The sequence below is a fragment of the Pediculus humanus genome, genomic scaffold, assembly GCF_000006295.1.
Source record: "Pediculus humanus corporis 1103172108202 genomic scaffold, whole genome shotgun sequence".
NCBI classification, from domain to species: domain Eukaryota; kingdom Metazoa; phylum Arthropoda; class Insecta; order Psocodea; family Pediculidae; genus Pediculus; species Pediculus humanus.
This window is the reverse complement of record NW_002987772.1, coordinates 461631-477433: the sequence shown is the minus strand read 5'-3', so window position 1 is coordinate 477433 and position 15803 is coordinate 461631. Positions and strand designations below refer to the sequence as shown.

The 15803-nt window shown below is 31.0% G+C and overlaps 2 protein-coding genes across 2 annotated transcripts; both read right to left on the bottom strand.

Annotated features, from left to right (window-relative positions):
• Positions 1 to 370: 370 nt before the first annotated feature.
• On the bottom strand, positions 371 to 4006 carry Phum_PHUM433680 (large neutral amino acids transporter, putative; the record flags this gene model as incomplete). The annotated part of the gene is made up of 8 exons (XM_002429419.1): positions 371 to 480; positions 550 to 709; positions 780 to 1055; positions 1128 to 1296; positions 1811 to 1904; positions 2137 to 2262; positions 2930 to 3176; positions 3707 to 4006. 8 exons carry the CDS (start codon positions 4004 to 4006, stop codon positions 371 to 373), a joined length of 1482 nt encoding a protein of 493 aa, XP_002429464.1.
• A 1882-nt stretch (positions 4007 to 5888) lies between these two features.
• Phum_PHUM433670 (set domain protein, putative) lies at positions 5889 to 14834 on the bottom strand (the record flags this gene model as incomplete). The annotated part of the gene is made up of 18 exons (XM_002429418.1): positions 5889 to 6505; positions 6587 to 7090; positions 7175 to 7334; positions 7412 to 7619; positions 7709 to 7915; positions 7997 to 8205; positions 8285 to 8470; positions 8546 to 8690; positions 8765 to 9015; positions 9102 to 9391; positions 9473 to 9785; positions 9991 to 10181; positions 10265 to 10424; positions 10929 to 11185; positions 11265 to 11432; positions 11523 to 14173; positions 14354 to 14422; positions 14611 to 14834. The coding sequence occupies 18 exons, from the start codon at positions 14832 to 14834 to the stop codon at positions 5889 to 5891; spliced, it is 6810 nt and encodes a 2269-aa protein (XP_002429463.1).
• Positions 14835 to 15803: the final 969 nt, after the last annotated feature.

Genomic DNA, 15803 nt, shown 5'->3' with positions numbered 1-15803 from the left:
AGTTTAAAACATTTTAAAATATTTTTTTATAAAAAAAAACTAAAATTAAAAAAAATTTTTTTGGGGCAATATTTATTGTTGTACTCACCTATATTGACGGTCTTACTACAATACATAATTTTTGTATACTTCTTGTTATTAAACCTGAGTAAAAAATGTCATGCAGTGTATTTAATAAGCAATATTAACAAGGCCACTAAAATTTCTAATTATAAAAGATTTTAAACAAAATGTGAACAATTTATATATATATTTTCTATAGAACAGAAAGCAAATAAATAAATAAATAAATTAATAATTATGCAATAACTTAAAAAAAAAAAAAGCTTAAAATTAACTACTGTTGTAGTAAAATGTTTCTGCAACACTTTTAGTGTAGTGACTTACCAACAGCTCTTTGAAATAATTTTGGCTTATTTTTCCACCATATAAAAACAAAATATACTGGAACACTTGTTAAAATCATTATGGTTCCATAACCTGTAATAATTATTTGTGTAATAAACAATCATAAGGAATAGGATGTAAAATGTTCATATGAAGATGTACCTGTTTCTTTTGGACTTTCTATCATTGGAAAAATGACAACAAAAATGGTGCATACAATGTATAAAAATGGAAAGAATAAATTAACCCTGATTGGTCTCAATAAATTTGGTTGTTTCCATCTGAGCCATGGCAAACAAAGAACTGCTATACCAATACTCAACTGTAAAGATATTGTTGATGATGTTGGGTAACAATGATTGTAAATGTTGGAGAAGTGTTTGTCTGCTTACCCATGTAGCAAATCCAACATAATTTATTAAAGCTAATATGTCGCTTACAGTCAAATACATCATCGATATAAGAGCCATACATAAAACGGCAGGAGTTGGAGTTAATCTGTGAACTTGTATCATAGTTAAAATTTCTGGCATTTGACCTTCGCATGCACCTGCATAAAATAATCTGGATGATGTTAATAAAATTCCATTTACGGCTCCAAATGTTGACAGTGCAACAAATACGGGTATCGTCCAAGCCATAACTCCAAACAAACGATTTGCAAATGTCTGAAATGATGTATTATAAAAATTTCATTTTCGATGGGAAGGAAGAAGAAATGTTAGTGAATGTGTACTCACGACAGCAACAGCCTCAGATTCGAGAACTTCTTTAGGCGATAATGTTGTGTAAAATGCAATATTTGTTAAAACGTAGACAATTGTAACTAGAGTACATGATATGGCAATGGCTTTTGGTAAATTTTTAATTGGATCTTTTAATTCTTCGATGATGAAATTTAAATAATTCCTACAAAATAAATAAATAAGTAGAAATTATCGAATAATAAATTATTATTATTATCTAATACATATAAAACATGCAATAATAAGAAATTATTAGTGCAGTGTGCGTTATTTATGTAGTATATATGAACGAAGTGAAAATAAAAATAATCGATGATGATAGGAATTGTTTGAGGAGAAAAGAAAATTTTAAAGAAAACCCTGATAAATAATTTACCCACACTACAGCCTACTTATGAAGACGTGATGGGACGTATTGATGAACGACAGTAGGCGCTTCATTAACTTCGTTCTTCAACAGGATAAACCCCCCCCTCTCTTAACGAACGACAACTCCTTTTTCTTCTTCAAAGCCTTATTATAAAGAGAAAAAAAAAAAAAAATTTAATTTATCACAAGGCTTATTGACAACAAGGCTTATTGAAGAAATTGAATTTTTCAAACGCGACCTAATTCAATACAAGTGGGGGGCGGGGGGAGGAAAAAAATTGCAAAAAAAAAAAAAGTGAAAAACTCACCAGCCATTATAAGCAAAAAGACCAGAGTAAAAGGACAAGGCTATTGATGGAACTTCTTTTATCGTACCTTCGAATGTAAAATAACTGGTATGACCTTAAAAAAAAAGTCAAAAATTAAATCAAAATAAACCTATATCAATAATAATAATAATAAAGGATGATGACCCTTAAATTCTGACTGTATGATAAAGAAAGAATAAAAAAAAAAAAAAAAAAAATTTTTTTAAATTAAAGGACAAAAGTGTATTTTTAGTCTCATCATTGTCAAAAAATTAACGGAAGTAAAATAATAATAATAATAATAATAATTTAAATTATATACTGACCGGTTAAGAGTTGATATATCCCAGCAATAATAAGGCCGAATAAAGCAACAAGTTTTGCATATGTGAAAACATCTTGAACTCTTGTTGCCCATTTGACATCCCAACAATTTACAAATGTTAGGGTCACTTCATATCCGGTGTGATTTTAAAAAAAAAAAAAATTTGCAATCAAATAATTATTATTATTATTATTAATGAAAAAATTAATAAATAAATTTTTTATGTAATACTAAAAAACGCGGGAAAATTTAAAATATGAACTTTGTTTGATTTGAATCGAATGTGTATTAGTTATCAGACAAATTTTGACCCTTGTTTATATTTAAATGACCGATTTATTGATCGGATAACGGAAATAATAATAATAATAATAATAATAATAATAATAATAATAATAATAATAATAATATTAACTTATTCCATCGCAAACGGATTTAATAATAATAATAATAAAAAAAGTATTAGTTTTAAATTGTGATTTACGATTTCGTTTTTAAATTTAATTTTCTCTCTGGTAAATTTAATAACGTCAGACGTAATTTTATAAATTATTTAAAAATAATAACGTAATGAAATAAAAATATATGGGGATATGATTATTATTATTATTATTATTACAAGAAAACGTCATCGAGTTTTTTTTTTCCATTGAATTTCCCCCTTTGGAAGCTGGAAAAAACGTTTAAGGGGAAGAAACGAATTTGATTACGTCACACAACAGATCAATACCCTCAACTCCGTTTGGGAGTCTGTATAAAATATTTCATATCAATTTATGTGTGTTTATACTCACTTATGCAACAGCACGCGAGAAGACGAATGCTTTCTTCCGGGGGTTCGCATTCTGGAAAAAAAGGTTTTAATACGTATATGCTGAAAGTGAGGGCTACTATGGCTTGGGAACATGGTCTCACGATCATGCATTCGATCCATAAACGTATAAATGCTAAAAATGGTCCAAATGTTGTCATTATATAAGCGTAATCAGCTCCAGATTTTGATATCATACATCCTAATTCAGCGTAGCAGTAGGCACCAACCTTAGAAAAAAAAAAAAAATTGCTCTAATGACAAATAATTAAGACTAATTACATATCAAATATAATTACTAGAAAAAAAAGAAAAAATTTCGATTTTAATGAATCATGATTGACAACATGACAAAATTACCTGTCATTTTTTTTTTTACTTAATAAATTGTTTTCTCTCTCTCTCTCTCTCTCTCTTTAATTATTTTTAATTAATTAATAATTTAGTTAACTATTAGTTTTTAACGTTTTTATCGAAAAACGTATATCAAGTTTATTATTATTATTGATAATTATTATTATTATCATATCGTTTTATAATTATATGGATTATGTGACTACTTAGAATTTTTTTTTTTTTAATATTAAGTTGGCTAAACTGTTATTATTTTTTTGAGCTGTACGGGGGTTGAACGAAGGGTTTTATGTACTTAAAAGGTCATTTTTTAACGGTTTTTATTAATGTGGAAAAAAATACCGGAAGGAATTTATTGATAATGGGGGGGGGGGAGGGAGAGTAAAAAACGTCACACAAATCTCACCATAGAAAAAATTCCAGAAACAATCCATACGATTAGTGAAGCATTTACGGATCCGGTATATTTAAGAACTCCCGTAGGACTCACGAATATTCCAGAACCTATAATGCTTCCAACAATGACGGTACATCCGTTTAAAAGGCTCATTTTCGCTTGTAATTTTATTTCCGTATCATTTTCCGGTTCTGGCGTTCTGACAATATTTTCCGTTAGTATATCATCATCTACGGATATATTTTCCGACGATGGAGATCTTTGTCCTCTCTCTCTTATTTTCGATTTAAATTCTAAACTTTGACTCATTTTTAATTAATTAATTAATTTATTTATTTATTTATTTCAAAAAAATAATTTTTATGTATAAAAATTATTATGGATATTTTATTGTCATTTTATTTTGTTATTTCACTTTACATATATCTACGAAAAAACAAAATTATTATTATTATTATTAAATGTTAACATTGCTTGTCAATAGGTTAGGAATTAAATTTAATTTTAATAATTATTAAAAAATAATAATAATGATAAAATCAAGCCACGATTTTTAAAATTAATTTCTCACATTTTTATTAATTTTTTTCTTATTATATTCCAAAAAGTAAATAAATAAATAAATAAAAGGTTTAATAAATAAACTTATAGAAAATAAATAAAAATTTTTTTTTTGATATTTTTATCACACCCGGCACGAATCTCGTACGAAAACTAAATTTTCCACGAATTTTCCAACCCTCGGTTGCGGAGCGAAGAAAATGGTCCAACGGAGATGATATTTATCTTAATATAAAAAAATTAATCCTAGCCATAAGTTAAACATAAGCGAGAAAGAATATTTTAAATTCCTCCGTTCGTTTTCACAGATTAATTTACTAACATTGTCGAGAGACAAACGTAATTTTTTTAGAAGGCTGTGGAACTGATCGAGTGTAACGGTCGATTCAACCTCGATCAACCTGTTACGTTTTGTTTCGCGGTTTTTTTTTTTTTTTTTTTTTGTTTAACCGTCGATAAACCTTTTAATTTAAAAATATTTCGAATTTTCTTTTGTTAATCACGTGTTAGTTAAAATCAATAACCGTAACGGAAAAACAAAATTATTTGAAAGTAAAAAAAAAAAAACTTTTGTTTAATAATTTTTGCGGTTTTTCAAATCTTTCATTCATAGAGATAGTAAACATTTTTTTTTTTTTGCCTTTCAATGGGGATTACGCGTAATAAATTAATAGGGGGAGGGGAGGGAGGGGGGGGGGAAAACAAACCAAAAATATTTTATTAGTAGAATGGAATTGGTTTTGAAAATGAAAAAACCGTTAAATGGAAAAAAAAAAAAAAAAACAAAACAAATTAATTAATTTTATAAAAATTTTTATTTATTTAAAAAAAAAAAAACAATATGGTGTTATTTTTTAATAAAACTTTTAAGTGTAGACTATTTTATTTAAAAAAAAAAAAAAAAAAATTAACAGTCTGCACGTGTAGAAAACAAGAAAATCAATAATAATAATAATAATAACCATCTTAATAATTTTAATATTTATTTATTTATACTGACTTATTTAAAATTGAAAGCGCAACTTTTGTTTTTTTTTTATAACTTATTTATTCACTTATTTAATTTAATTTAATTTAATTTAATATATATAAAAAAAAAGGAAAAAACAAAAAAAAAAGAAAAATTTACTAACCTATTTATATTTAAACGTTTTTTTTTTATTTTTTTTTATTGCATATTATCAGCCTGTTTTATTATTATTATTATTATTATTATTATTATTATTATTATTAACTTTACAAAAAAGTATTTAAAATAATTTTTTCTCTCTTCTCGATAAAATATATATATTTATTTATTTATTTATTTAAAAAAATTACGCTTTCTTAAAACAACAAACAGAGATTTTTATTTATTTAAAAAATATTAATAATTAAATTTTTTTTTTTTTTTTTTTTCATATTTTTTTCCTTTTTTTTTATTAAATTTTTTATATTATTATTATTATTATTATTATTAACATTATTAACTAAATCATCTAAAATTTAATATATATATATATATAATATAAATGGGAAAATTTAAAAAAAAAAAAAAATTTAAGAAGGGGTAAACAAATAATAATAGTTAAACACGATATATCGATCTATCGTTCGATCGATCGATCGATGGATCGATCGATATATCGATTTACTTTCTTAAATTTTCGTCTGCTTTTGTCGTCGTGCTTTTGCTTTTGGACGCCGATCTGAGCGGATGCATGAATTCAATGTAATTAAAATCCGTAACGGTTTTTTGATTCGTTTCACTTTCCGAATTCACTTTAATGAATTTTTCCGGCGTTATTATTTTAAAATATTTCGATCGTCTCGATCGGTCCATTTCCGCAGCTTCCTCTTTTTTTATCAGGCTACTACTTTCTTTAACGTCACCGCTTTCGTTTACAACTCTTACTCTGCTGCACTTTTCCATTTGATTTTTATCACCCTGACTTCCTGTTGCTACTCCTCCTCTTCCGGCGTCGGTGCTACCACCACCGCCACCACCACCGATTATGTTGTATATGTTGTCCATGTTGAGTTTCGAATCGAGAATTTTATCTTCGACGCTTTTGATCATGAGGGATTCGAAATTGATGCCGCCCTGAACTCGTTTTTGTTTTTCTTGCTCGTTGTTGTTTTCCGGGCCTCCCGCGGGACTTTTTATCAATGGCGGATTTAATTTTTTCCTAGGTATGTTCGTTCTCTTTTTTTTACGTACGTTTTTTACCGTTTGACCTTCGACCAATATCTGCGGCAAAACTTCAACTGAAACGCAAAAATTAAAATTTTGAATTTTCTATTCGCTTTTTCATTCAACGTTTTCGAAAGGTTCCAAGGTTTTCTCACCTGATTTACCATCGCTCGTTCCGTCGAAACCTACAACCTGACCTTCGTCGTTGACGTAAAAAACCTGAACGCTAACGCCGTCCTCGTTTAATTTGTTCGAGGAATCGGGGGGTGGCGAAGAAGTTGACAACAATTGATTTTCAACCACTATGGGCGTGCTGTCGGTTAAATTGGGTTCCATTAATATCGACTCATCGTTTTCCCCGCTCCCCGTTTTTTCTTTTTGAGAAAGTTGAGGCGGAGGCGGCGGCTTGTATTTTTCTACGAAAGGTTTCTCGTACTCTATAACCGGCGTGTTTCTATTTATGTACGAAGCTTTCCGAAGAGGTTGAATGGGTTTGACGGCTGTCGTGCTGTGGGCACTGCACAACAATCCACCCTTGTTATCGGGAAACATGTTGTTGTCTAAATGAGCAAAGCAAAACGCGGTCGTACACAATTTACAACATCTTTTAGTTTGTTTCTTACATAACGAACAACGATGACGAGGACAAAACCACATTTCTGAAACGACAAACAACAAACAACAAACAGTTTTTTTTAAAAACCAATAACTCAAAGTTTTTTTTGAACTTTTTGTAAATTTACCGTTGGGCCATTCTTCTAATCCCACGCATTCAATATGATAAACTTTTGGACAATTGGGCACGTCGCAAACCATCAATTCTCCGCCATCTTGACAAACGAAACATTCGTCTTCGCTTTCTTTTTCCAATCTTTTTACAAGTTTTTTCTCCGTTTTGTCGTTCTATCGTAAAAAAAAAAACAAATGATTCGAATGAATCACAACAAACAAACAAAATGACAACAAACAATTTTTTTTACCTTGACTTTAACTCCTATAAAACCGGAACAATTTTCTTCTTCGCAGTGACACGCTTTCTTTTCGTTTCCAACGCAATCCAAATTATAATTAAAAGTCAATTCGGTTCCCGCTGGAATATCTTCGAGTGCGAAAAGTCCAACTCTTGTGTCCATGTTAACCGTCCACTTTTGCGTTTCGCAATTCGGCGAGCACGAATGATTCATGAACCTGAAATGAAAAAAATAACATTATTATTATTATTATTATTTCCGCCCCGCAAAATTTTCTTTCATTTCCGGGTCATTTTTTTTTTTAACCTCGCTAAATTTCCCTTTGGCCCCGCATCGATTATTCTATCTTTGTCTATCGTTAGAAAATAATAATTATTGTCCATAGTTTCCTGTTTTCTTTTCATTCTCCTTTTAAATTCTTCATCATCTACGACTTCTCCGACGTATTCGATAACAAATGATCCCTTAGGAATATCGACAGTCGATCTCAATCCCCAACCTCTTCTTTCAGTTCTGTAACAAATAAAACCTGGATTTGAGATCGATGATTCCGAGAAAGGATAGAAATGAATCCATAGATTATAAATGACGAACCTGTAAGGTTCTAATGGCGGATATTCCCTTTTTTCAAAACTTTGATTTTTACACCGGGTTCCCGCGTTGCAATAATTCGGATTGCATTCGACGAGGAGCATGCGATTTAAACAATCCGAACCCGGACCGCAGGGAGATTCGTAATTAGGATCACAGTCACAGGTTTGAGGTTCCGATTGATAACCGGATCCCAGTTGAACTTTTCCAACCTGCACAAATACAATAATTAATACCTAATTAATTTCCCCTCACAAATTTTTCTTTCTTTTTTTCGTTCTAAATATTTACGGGTCTGTTTGTTTTTATTTTCACGAATGGAGGAGGTCGCGGAACGTTTGAATTATTGCTTTCCATGAGTCTCGATTTTCTTTCTTCTTGCAAAGCGAAATAATCTTTCGTCGCTTCTTGTACTGCTCTTTGGTAAATTTTGTCGACGTGAGATTGACCCTTGAACTTTTGTTCGGAATCTCCTTCCTGTAATAAAAATCAAATTTTATTTATTTCATTTACTCATGGGTTGCTTCAAAAAAAAAATACCAAAAAAAATACCTGAAATAAAAATACTCGTCCTCTGTTCAACCAATAGTGATCGTTTGAACCGTAAAATCTAACGACAAATTCCCAGGATTTGTGCGGAAGAGCCATTATGTTTCCTTGTATTTCTTGCGGAAATAAAACTCTTGCAGGCCACCATCTTTAAAAAAGAACCAAAAAAAAATTCGATTCGATTCGTAAAACAGGAGAGAAATGAGGAGGAAAAATTTATACCTATATCGACCCATTTTGACCCAAACAACTTCTCCGTACAAGGGAAATCTTCCGGATTCGCATTCTTCGCATATGTAGGGTCCCTCGGGAGGTTTAATATTGAGACAGTCTAAGTGAAAGGATGAGGGACACCAATCGCAACATATTAAAGATCCACCCATGTTACATATAAAACACCAAGATATGTTTACGTGAGATTTTTTATTCGTATCCCCGTGTTTAACGCAAATAATTTGCGACGTGTTCAGTATCTGAAAAAAAAAATTTTCCTTCTCTCTCTCTCTCTCTCGCAAACTAACAAATAATAATAATAATAATAATATCAAATCGTGCTTACCGTGCTTCCGGCTGGAACGCAATAATTACCCACGTGATACGCGCTTGGACATTTTATGCATTTAACAAGTCTTTCAGACAAATATTTAGAATTACAATCGGAAGGATTGTCCGAAGCGCACGTGTGACACACGTGTAGTGGACAACTAAGGATTTGATAGTGCGGCGATTCCGAATTGGACGTTTTATTTTGTTGCAAAGCGTGCGATTTCCTTATGGGAGCTCCCTGATTGTAAATCGTTTGCGGAAATAATTTCAAACATTTTTGATGATAAAATTTTCCGCAGTAAGCTGCCAAATGATAATAATGATAATCGAATGGAAATCCAATTTAAATGATAATAATCTTTTTCAAATAATAATGATAATTACCGGCGCAACACCTTTGCCTATTTCCGCTCCTGCTATTACAAACGAAACAAGGATTTTCCCCACGCAAACAATCCCCGCACATCCAATCTTGCTCTTCGTCTTTTTCTTGGGCTTCGCACGGAGAATCGGAATCTCCGTTCGCGAACAATTTTCTTCTCCTTTTATTTTTAATGACGGGCATGTGAGTTTCGTCGATGGGCGGTAAATTAGCATTCAATTTTTCCGTGCAAGATTTGTGAAACGAACCCTGGCACAAACCCTTGCATTTGATTGTTTTTTCATTTTCGAGAAATTCAAAACAAATTTGACAAACCTGCGGGAAAACGAACGTACAAAAAAAAAAAAAATTACTTTCAATTGAAAAAAAACCAATAATCGATTGAATGAATGAACGAACGAACGAGCGAGCGAGCGAGCGAACGTACTTTTTCCGTTCTGGCACCTTTAAATAATAATAATTTTTTTTTAATTATCGTTTCGGATCCTTTTTCCCCGTTCGACCCGCTGTCGGAAGGTACATATTCTTCTTCGTTACCATCTTTTCGAATTCTCTTCTTGACTTTTCCATCCGTTTCAACCGATTTTCTAAATTTTCTTTTAGAATTTTTTTTAGGACTCCTAACGAATTTCAATGTTATTTTCGGGGAGTCCTTATCGCTGTTTTTCGTTCCCTCATCCAAATCCGAAGAAGTATTGACACATTCAAAACCTTCAATGAATCAAATTATAAAAATTTTTTTTTTTTTGTTTTACGTGTTATTACACCACATCAGCAATTCTTTCTCGTCTTACCGGTGGCTTTATCTATGGCTTCCTCAGCCGTGGCAGCTTTTTCGCTGTTGTCCCCCGTCCAATCTGATGATTCTTCACCGGCAGACCATGCAGGCCCGGTCATTCTTCTCTTTTTATTTATTTTACCTCCCTGCGGAGATTTCGAATCTCCCGATTTGATCTACAAAAAAAAAAAAAAAAAAAAATTTAAATCACTTATATTATTATTATTATTATTTAATTGATTTTAAAATAAAGGTTGAAGACGAGGATAACAATACGTGAGAGAGAGAGAGAGAGAGAGGGAGAGACGCGATTTTACTTAATATTAAAAATTTTTTTTTAAAAGACTTGATGGAAAACTTACCTGATGAAGGAAGTTTGCTTTTAGGTAGGAAAAATAAAGAAAAACACATCTTGATCTGAAAAAGAAAAAAGGTAATAGAAGAGGAATTAAGGAAGGTGTGAACTGCCTGCCTTCATACGGAAAGATGACATGAGATATTTAAGGGGATTCCCCCCCCCAAGTTAAGGAAAAGTCAAGGAAACGGATCGGAAAAGGACGACAAAGGTCAAATAATCGTTTATGCGTAAGTGCAATACAATTTTTTTTTTAAATTTTCACGCGTTCGTTATGCCGCGTGCGTTCGGCGGTTTCGATGTTAATTATATTAATCATACTCACGACGCGTTCGTTAGGAACTAATCGACCGTTCGCAACGGATTCCGCATATTTTACCAACGGATATTTTATTTTCATGTACGTTATTCTTTCATCTTTGGTTTTGCATAACAGGGCTTCCCCTTCTTTCACGGCTCTCATCCAATGTTTTTCCATTCTTTTGGGAATGAAGAAAGCTTGTTGATAGAGTAAATCTTTTCTTTGCGTGAACGTGTTCACTTCCGGTAGATCCCATTTCATTTTTTCAAAATTATCCATTCCTAAAAAAAAAATATCACAAATTTTGTTATTTTCGATCCCTTGGAGTAATTCATAACTTTTTTCATAAAAAAAATTTACCGGTGAAGCTCATTATGTACAATTCGGGTCCCCACGCACGTCTACCCCAATCTGCTAAAAATTGAACGTGTACGAACGGACGCGGTAATCGGCCCAAATATTTAACTTTGGAATATTCGTCGTTGTTGAACGGGTCTCTCAATATCAAACCCGGCCAAAATGGATTCCCTTAAATTTCCAAATTATTATTATTATTATTATTACTAAACATTTGATAATATCAGCCATTTTTAAATTTTAATCCCAATTTCAACTCACCCGCAAATCTGGCCCAAACCAAATCTCCCGGTTCCCAATTGCATTCGAAATTGGATGCATTTTCTTCCATTTTGGATTGCAAGTAATTTTCCATCCCTTCTCCCGATTGTTCAGGTTCGTCATTTTCATCGATTTCATCTTGATCCTCCTCGCACCTCGTGACTTTACGAATCAAATTCGAATATTCAAATTCCGTTTCCGTTTCCGTATTTTTTTCTTTGCTTGTTAAAACTCCGCCATCATCTTTGATCGACGTCGTTCTTTTTATCCTCTTATGACTCGAACTCGTTGCTATCATATCGACTAATTTCGGAGTCATTTTTATTTCTCTAAAACTTTTCCTTCTGTCGTTATTCTGATCCTCGGGATTAACAATAACATTTTGCCCTAATAATTCGACGACATTTTTCCTTTTTTTCTTTTCTTTTTTCTCATTTCCGGTCTCCGAAGTTGTTTCCCGTGCGTCCTCTGACGTTTTGTAATCATCATCTAAACCTTCGTCGTTTTGTTTATCAGTTTCACTGTTGCCAACATTTAAACAACCATCACTTTCGTTTTCTTCCGGCATAGTTTCTTCAGATTCAGGTTTTTCATTGGAATTTTCTTCTTCTTCTTCTTCTTCACCCTCGGAAACGGAAGTTGGCTTTTCATTTTTATCAGATTCTACTAACGGCGTTAAATTTTTTTCTGACGTTTCGGTAAGAGACTCTTCACTTTCTTCTGCTTTTTTCTTCTCATCGTTATCAATCGAAGTAACTTCTTCGTCCATTTCTTCATCTTCATCGTTTACTTTTTCTTCAGAACTCTGTGTTAAATTTTCTTCAGGTATTTCGATTTTCTCATCACCCTCCTCCGACTTGGTATCGTCGTCAGGTATCGAATTCGATTCTGCATCATCGATATGAGAAACAATTTTTTCTTCTTCTAGTTGTAAACGAGGTTCGACGTTTTTTTCAGGTTTATCTTCACCGTCCGCGACTTTTTTTTCAGGTTCAGACTTATTTCGATTCGCCGAATTGTTTCTAAGAACTCTTTTCGATCCCAACATTTGCTTCTTTTTGCGAGGTAAAACTTCTTTGGTTTTTTCACTTTTCCCTTTAATTAAATTCTCTTTTTTAGTTTCATTTTCATTTGATACGTCGCCATCTTTGATTTTTCCCCCGACTTCTTCCGGGGGTAACGATGAGGGTCTGTTGAAATTTTCTTTCGTTTTACTCGAGGAAGGGATTTTATTCGCATCAGCGCTAAGAGATCTTTTCTTTCGTTTTCTCGTTACCAAATCATCCTCCTTCTCAGTTAAACACGGGTAACTTTCATTTATTTTTTTTTCTTCTTCTTTTTTATTACATTCAACGTCGGAAAATTTTAAATTTTTTTCCAAATCGTTTGCATTTCCATCTTTGACGACGTCGTCCCGATTGTTTTCCGTGTCGTCATTACATTCAACATCCGGTGACTCCATTTTCTTTTTTCCCTTAATCCCTTCTTCCGGATTTAAATCTAATCCGAAATTAATTTTTTCACCGTAATTTTTTACACGTTTGCTTAGTAAAACGTTTCGAACTTTTCGCCTTTTTTTCCTATAACCGATTAATTGACGATTAACATTTTTAACTTTTTTATTATTTGTCGTTAATGATTCTATCGTTTTGTTTACATCCGTAGAATTTTCTTCTGCTTCTTCTGCTTCTTCATCATCGTTCGTATTTTTTTTTGTACTTTTAGATTCCTCGCAATTCATAACAATTTCCTCATCATTGATTTTCTTCATCGTATCTTCACTATTTACTGAAGAATTTGAATCTTTCGTTTCCGTTTCCGGTTTTTCATTGTTTGTTTTCTCTATGACTTTATTCGAAATTTCATTTCGACAACTATCAACATCCTTTATTTTTTTATTTCTCGTATTTTTCTCTTCGACGGAATCCCCTTCGTCGTCGTTTCCATTTTCCTCCCCGACGCTAATTTCAGTCTTTATTTTTTTTTCCGTACTCGGTACGTTGTCGTCATCATCATCATCATCATCATCATCAATATTTTTAGAATTTTCCGATTCATTTAATTTAGGCATCATTTTCGTTTTTCTCCTTAACCTTTTACCCTTTTTCTCTACGACGGAAGTTATATCGAACCAACATTCCACGGATTCGTTTAATGCGTTTTGTAAAAGTGCAGAATCGACTCGAGTTTTTAAATTTTCTTTACCGCTTTCAACCTTTTTACATTCATCCCCCGGATCGGGTAGAGAAACCGTAGAAGAGGGTGTGAGTTTTCCTGAATTTTCCGCTTTGTTTTCCTCTTTCGTCTCGTTGCAATTTTCAGTAACGACACGTGATTTTTTTCCCAATTTATTTTTACACGGTATCAAATCCTTCGTAACGTTTTTCACTTTTCTAACCCTACCTGATCTTGAAATGCTTTCCTTTGCATTTTCCTCGATGGATTCCATCGATTTGTTATCTTCAACACTTTCTTTTTTTTTCTTCTTTTTCTTACCAAAACAACCATCTTTAACTAATTGTTTTCTTTTTAATTTAATTTGATTTTTAGGACTCGAATCATTTATTTTTTTCATACGATTTTTTTTCGTAAACGTTTGAATTTGTTTTTTACTAATGGCACAATCACTCTCACCCTTAATCAATTTCTTCCTATCTGATTTTTTGTCATTTTTTTCATTACACTCCATATTGTTTTTTTTTTTCTCCCTTTTACCACAATTATCATTTTCAATTATATTTTTCTTCTTATTTTTCAAACCACTTATTATTTTTTTTCTCTTCTTTTGTATTTTCCCAATCGTTTTCTCTTCTTTTTCCTTATTACTGTACCTTACTTTATTTTTTCCCAATTTTTTATTGGGCCCACTTAATTTTTGTAATGATTTAGTACTTAAATACCTACCAGATTTTTTATTATTATTTGTTAGAATTTTTTTTATTTTCGATGGATTACAAACGCTAACATTATATTTATTCGATGCATTTAATTCTTCATTCATATTCCTAAAATTAAAATTAATTCGACATTTTGTATTTTGACAAATAATAATAATAATAATTTGGGGGAAATTGTAAACAATACAAACTCTAATGCATTCGGTCCTTCGTTTATCATTATCATCGAATTGATTTCTTCCGCTGATAAATCACCATCGACATAATCTTTGCACATTAAACTTTCCTCACCCTCATTATACTGATAATCTTCTTCGCTGTTTAATATGCATTGATCCAATGACACAGAAACCGCTTTCATTTCTCTATATATTGGCGGTTCCCCATCGATATGAGTTATATGAACGTTGTCCATTTTGTTATTTACTGTAACAATTCGAACATCATTGAAATATTAAATACCTTATTTAATTATAATAAGAATTAAGACCAATATTAGCAAACTTGGAGGTCATTTAATAAAAACAATTAATTATAATAAAATTTTTATAAAAATAATTTGAATATATTTGATTTATTTTATCAAAAAAAAAAAAAAAGAAGAAGAAGAAGGATTGTAAAATGTTGTTTATAAAAAAATAAATACAACAAAACAATTTAAAATTAGGCTCACACACACACACAGACAGACAGACAAACTAATACAAAAATGGCCGCCACAACAGAACGTAATCAATGTCTTTTAGATTAATATCTACTCCGATATTTCGTTTGGTTTTCTTTTTTATTAAAAAAAAATTAATTAGTAAAATGATGGGGATGATTTATTTTCATCCCTTGAAAAAACATAAGAAAGAAATTATATTTGTTTTTATGTATTAGCGGCAATGGACGCAATTGAATACTCGAGATAAATCTGTTATGAGTTTATACTTACAAATAAAAAATAAATTTTACGTGACGCAAATTAATAGTTTTAATATAAAAAAATTCATTTGTACGTTTTTCATTTTTATCCGAGATTAAAACAAATTGTTATCGAAATATTATTATTATTATTATTATTATTGAAACGAAAAAAATCAAATGAATACAACAATAATAGCTGATGGAATGCTAAACGAAGAATTTTACCTCGAAAAATAAACGATTGACGAAGCCTCCGAGATTTTTTTTTTTAATTAACTACTCAAAAGTACATTTTTTTGTAATTTAACCTTTTATATAATTTTATTTTTTAAATAATTATTAATTATAAATAAATTTTTTTAAAAGACTTACAATTAATCCTATTTTTTTTTTTAAATAAATCCATTTTTTAAATTATATACCATATAATATAATATTTTAAATATATATATATACCTAAAAGGCGATGCGTAAA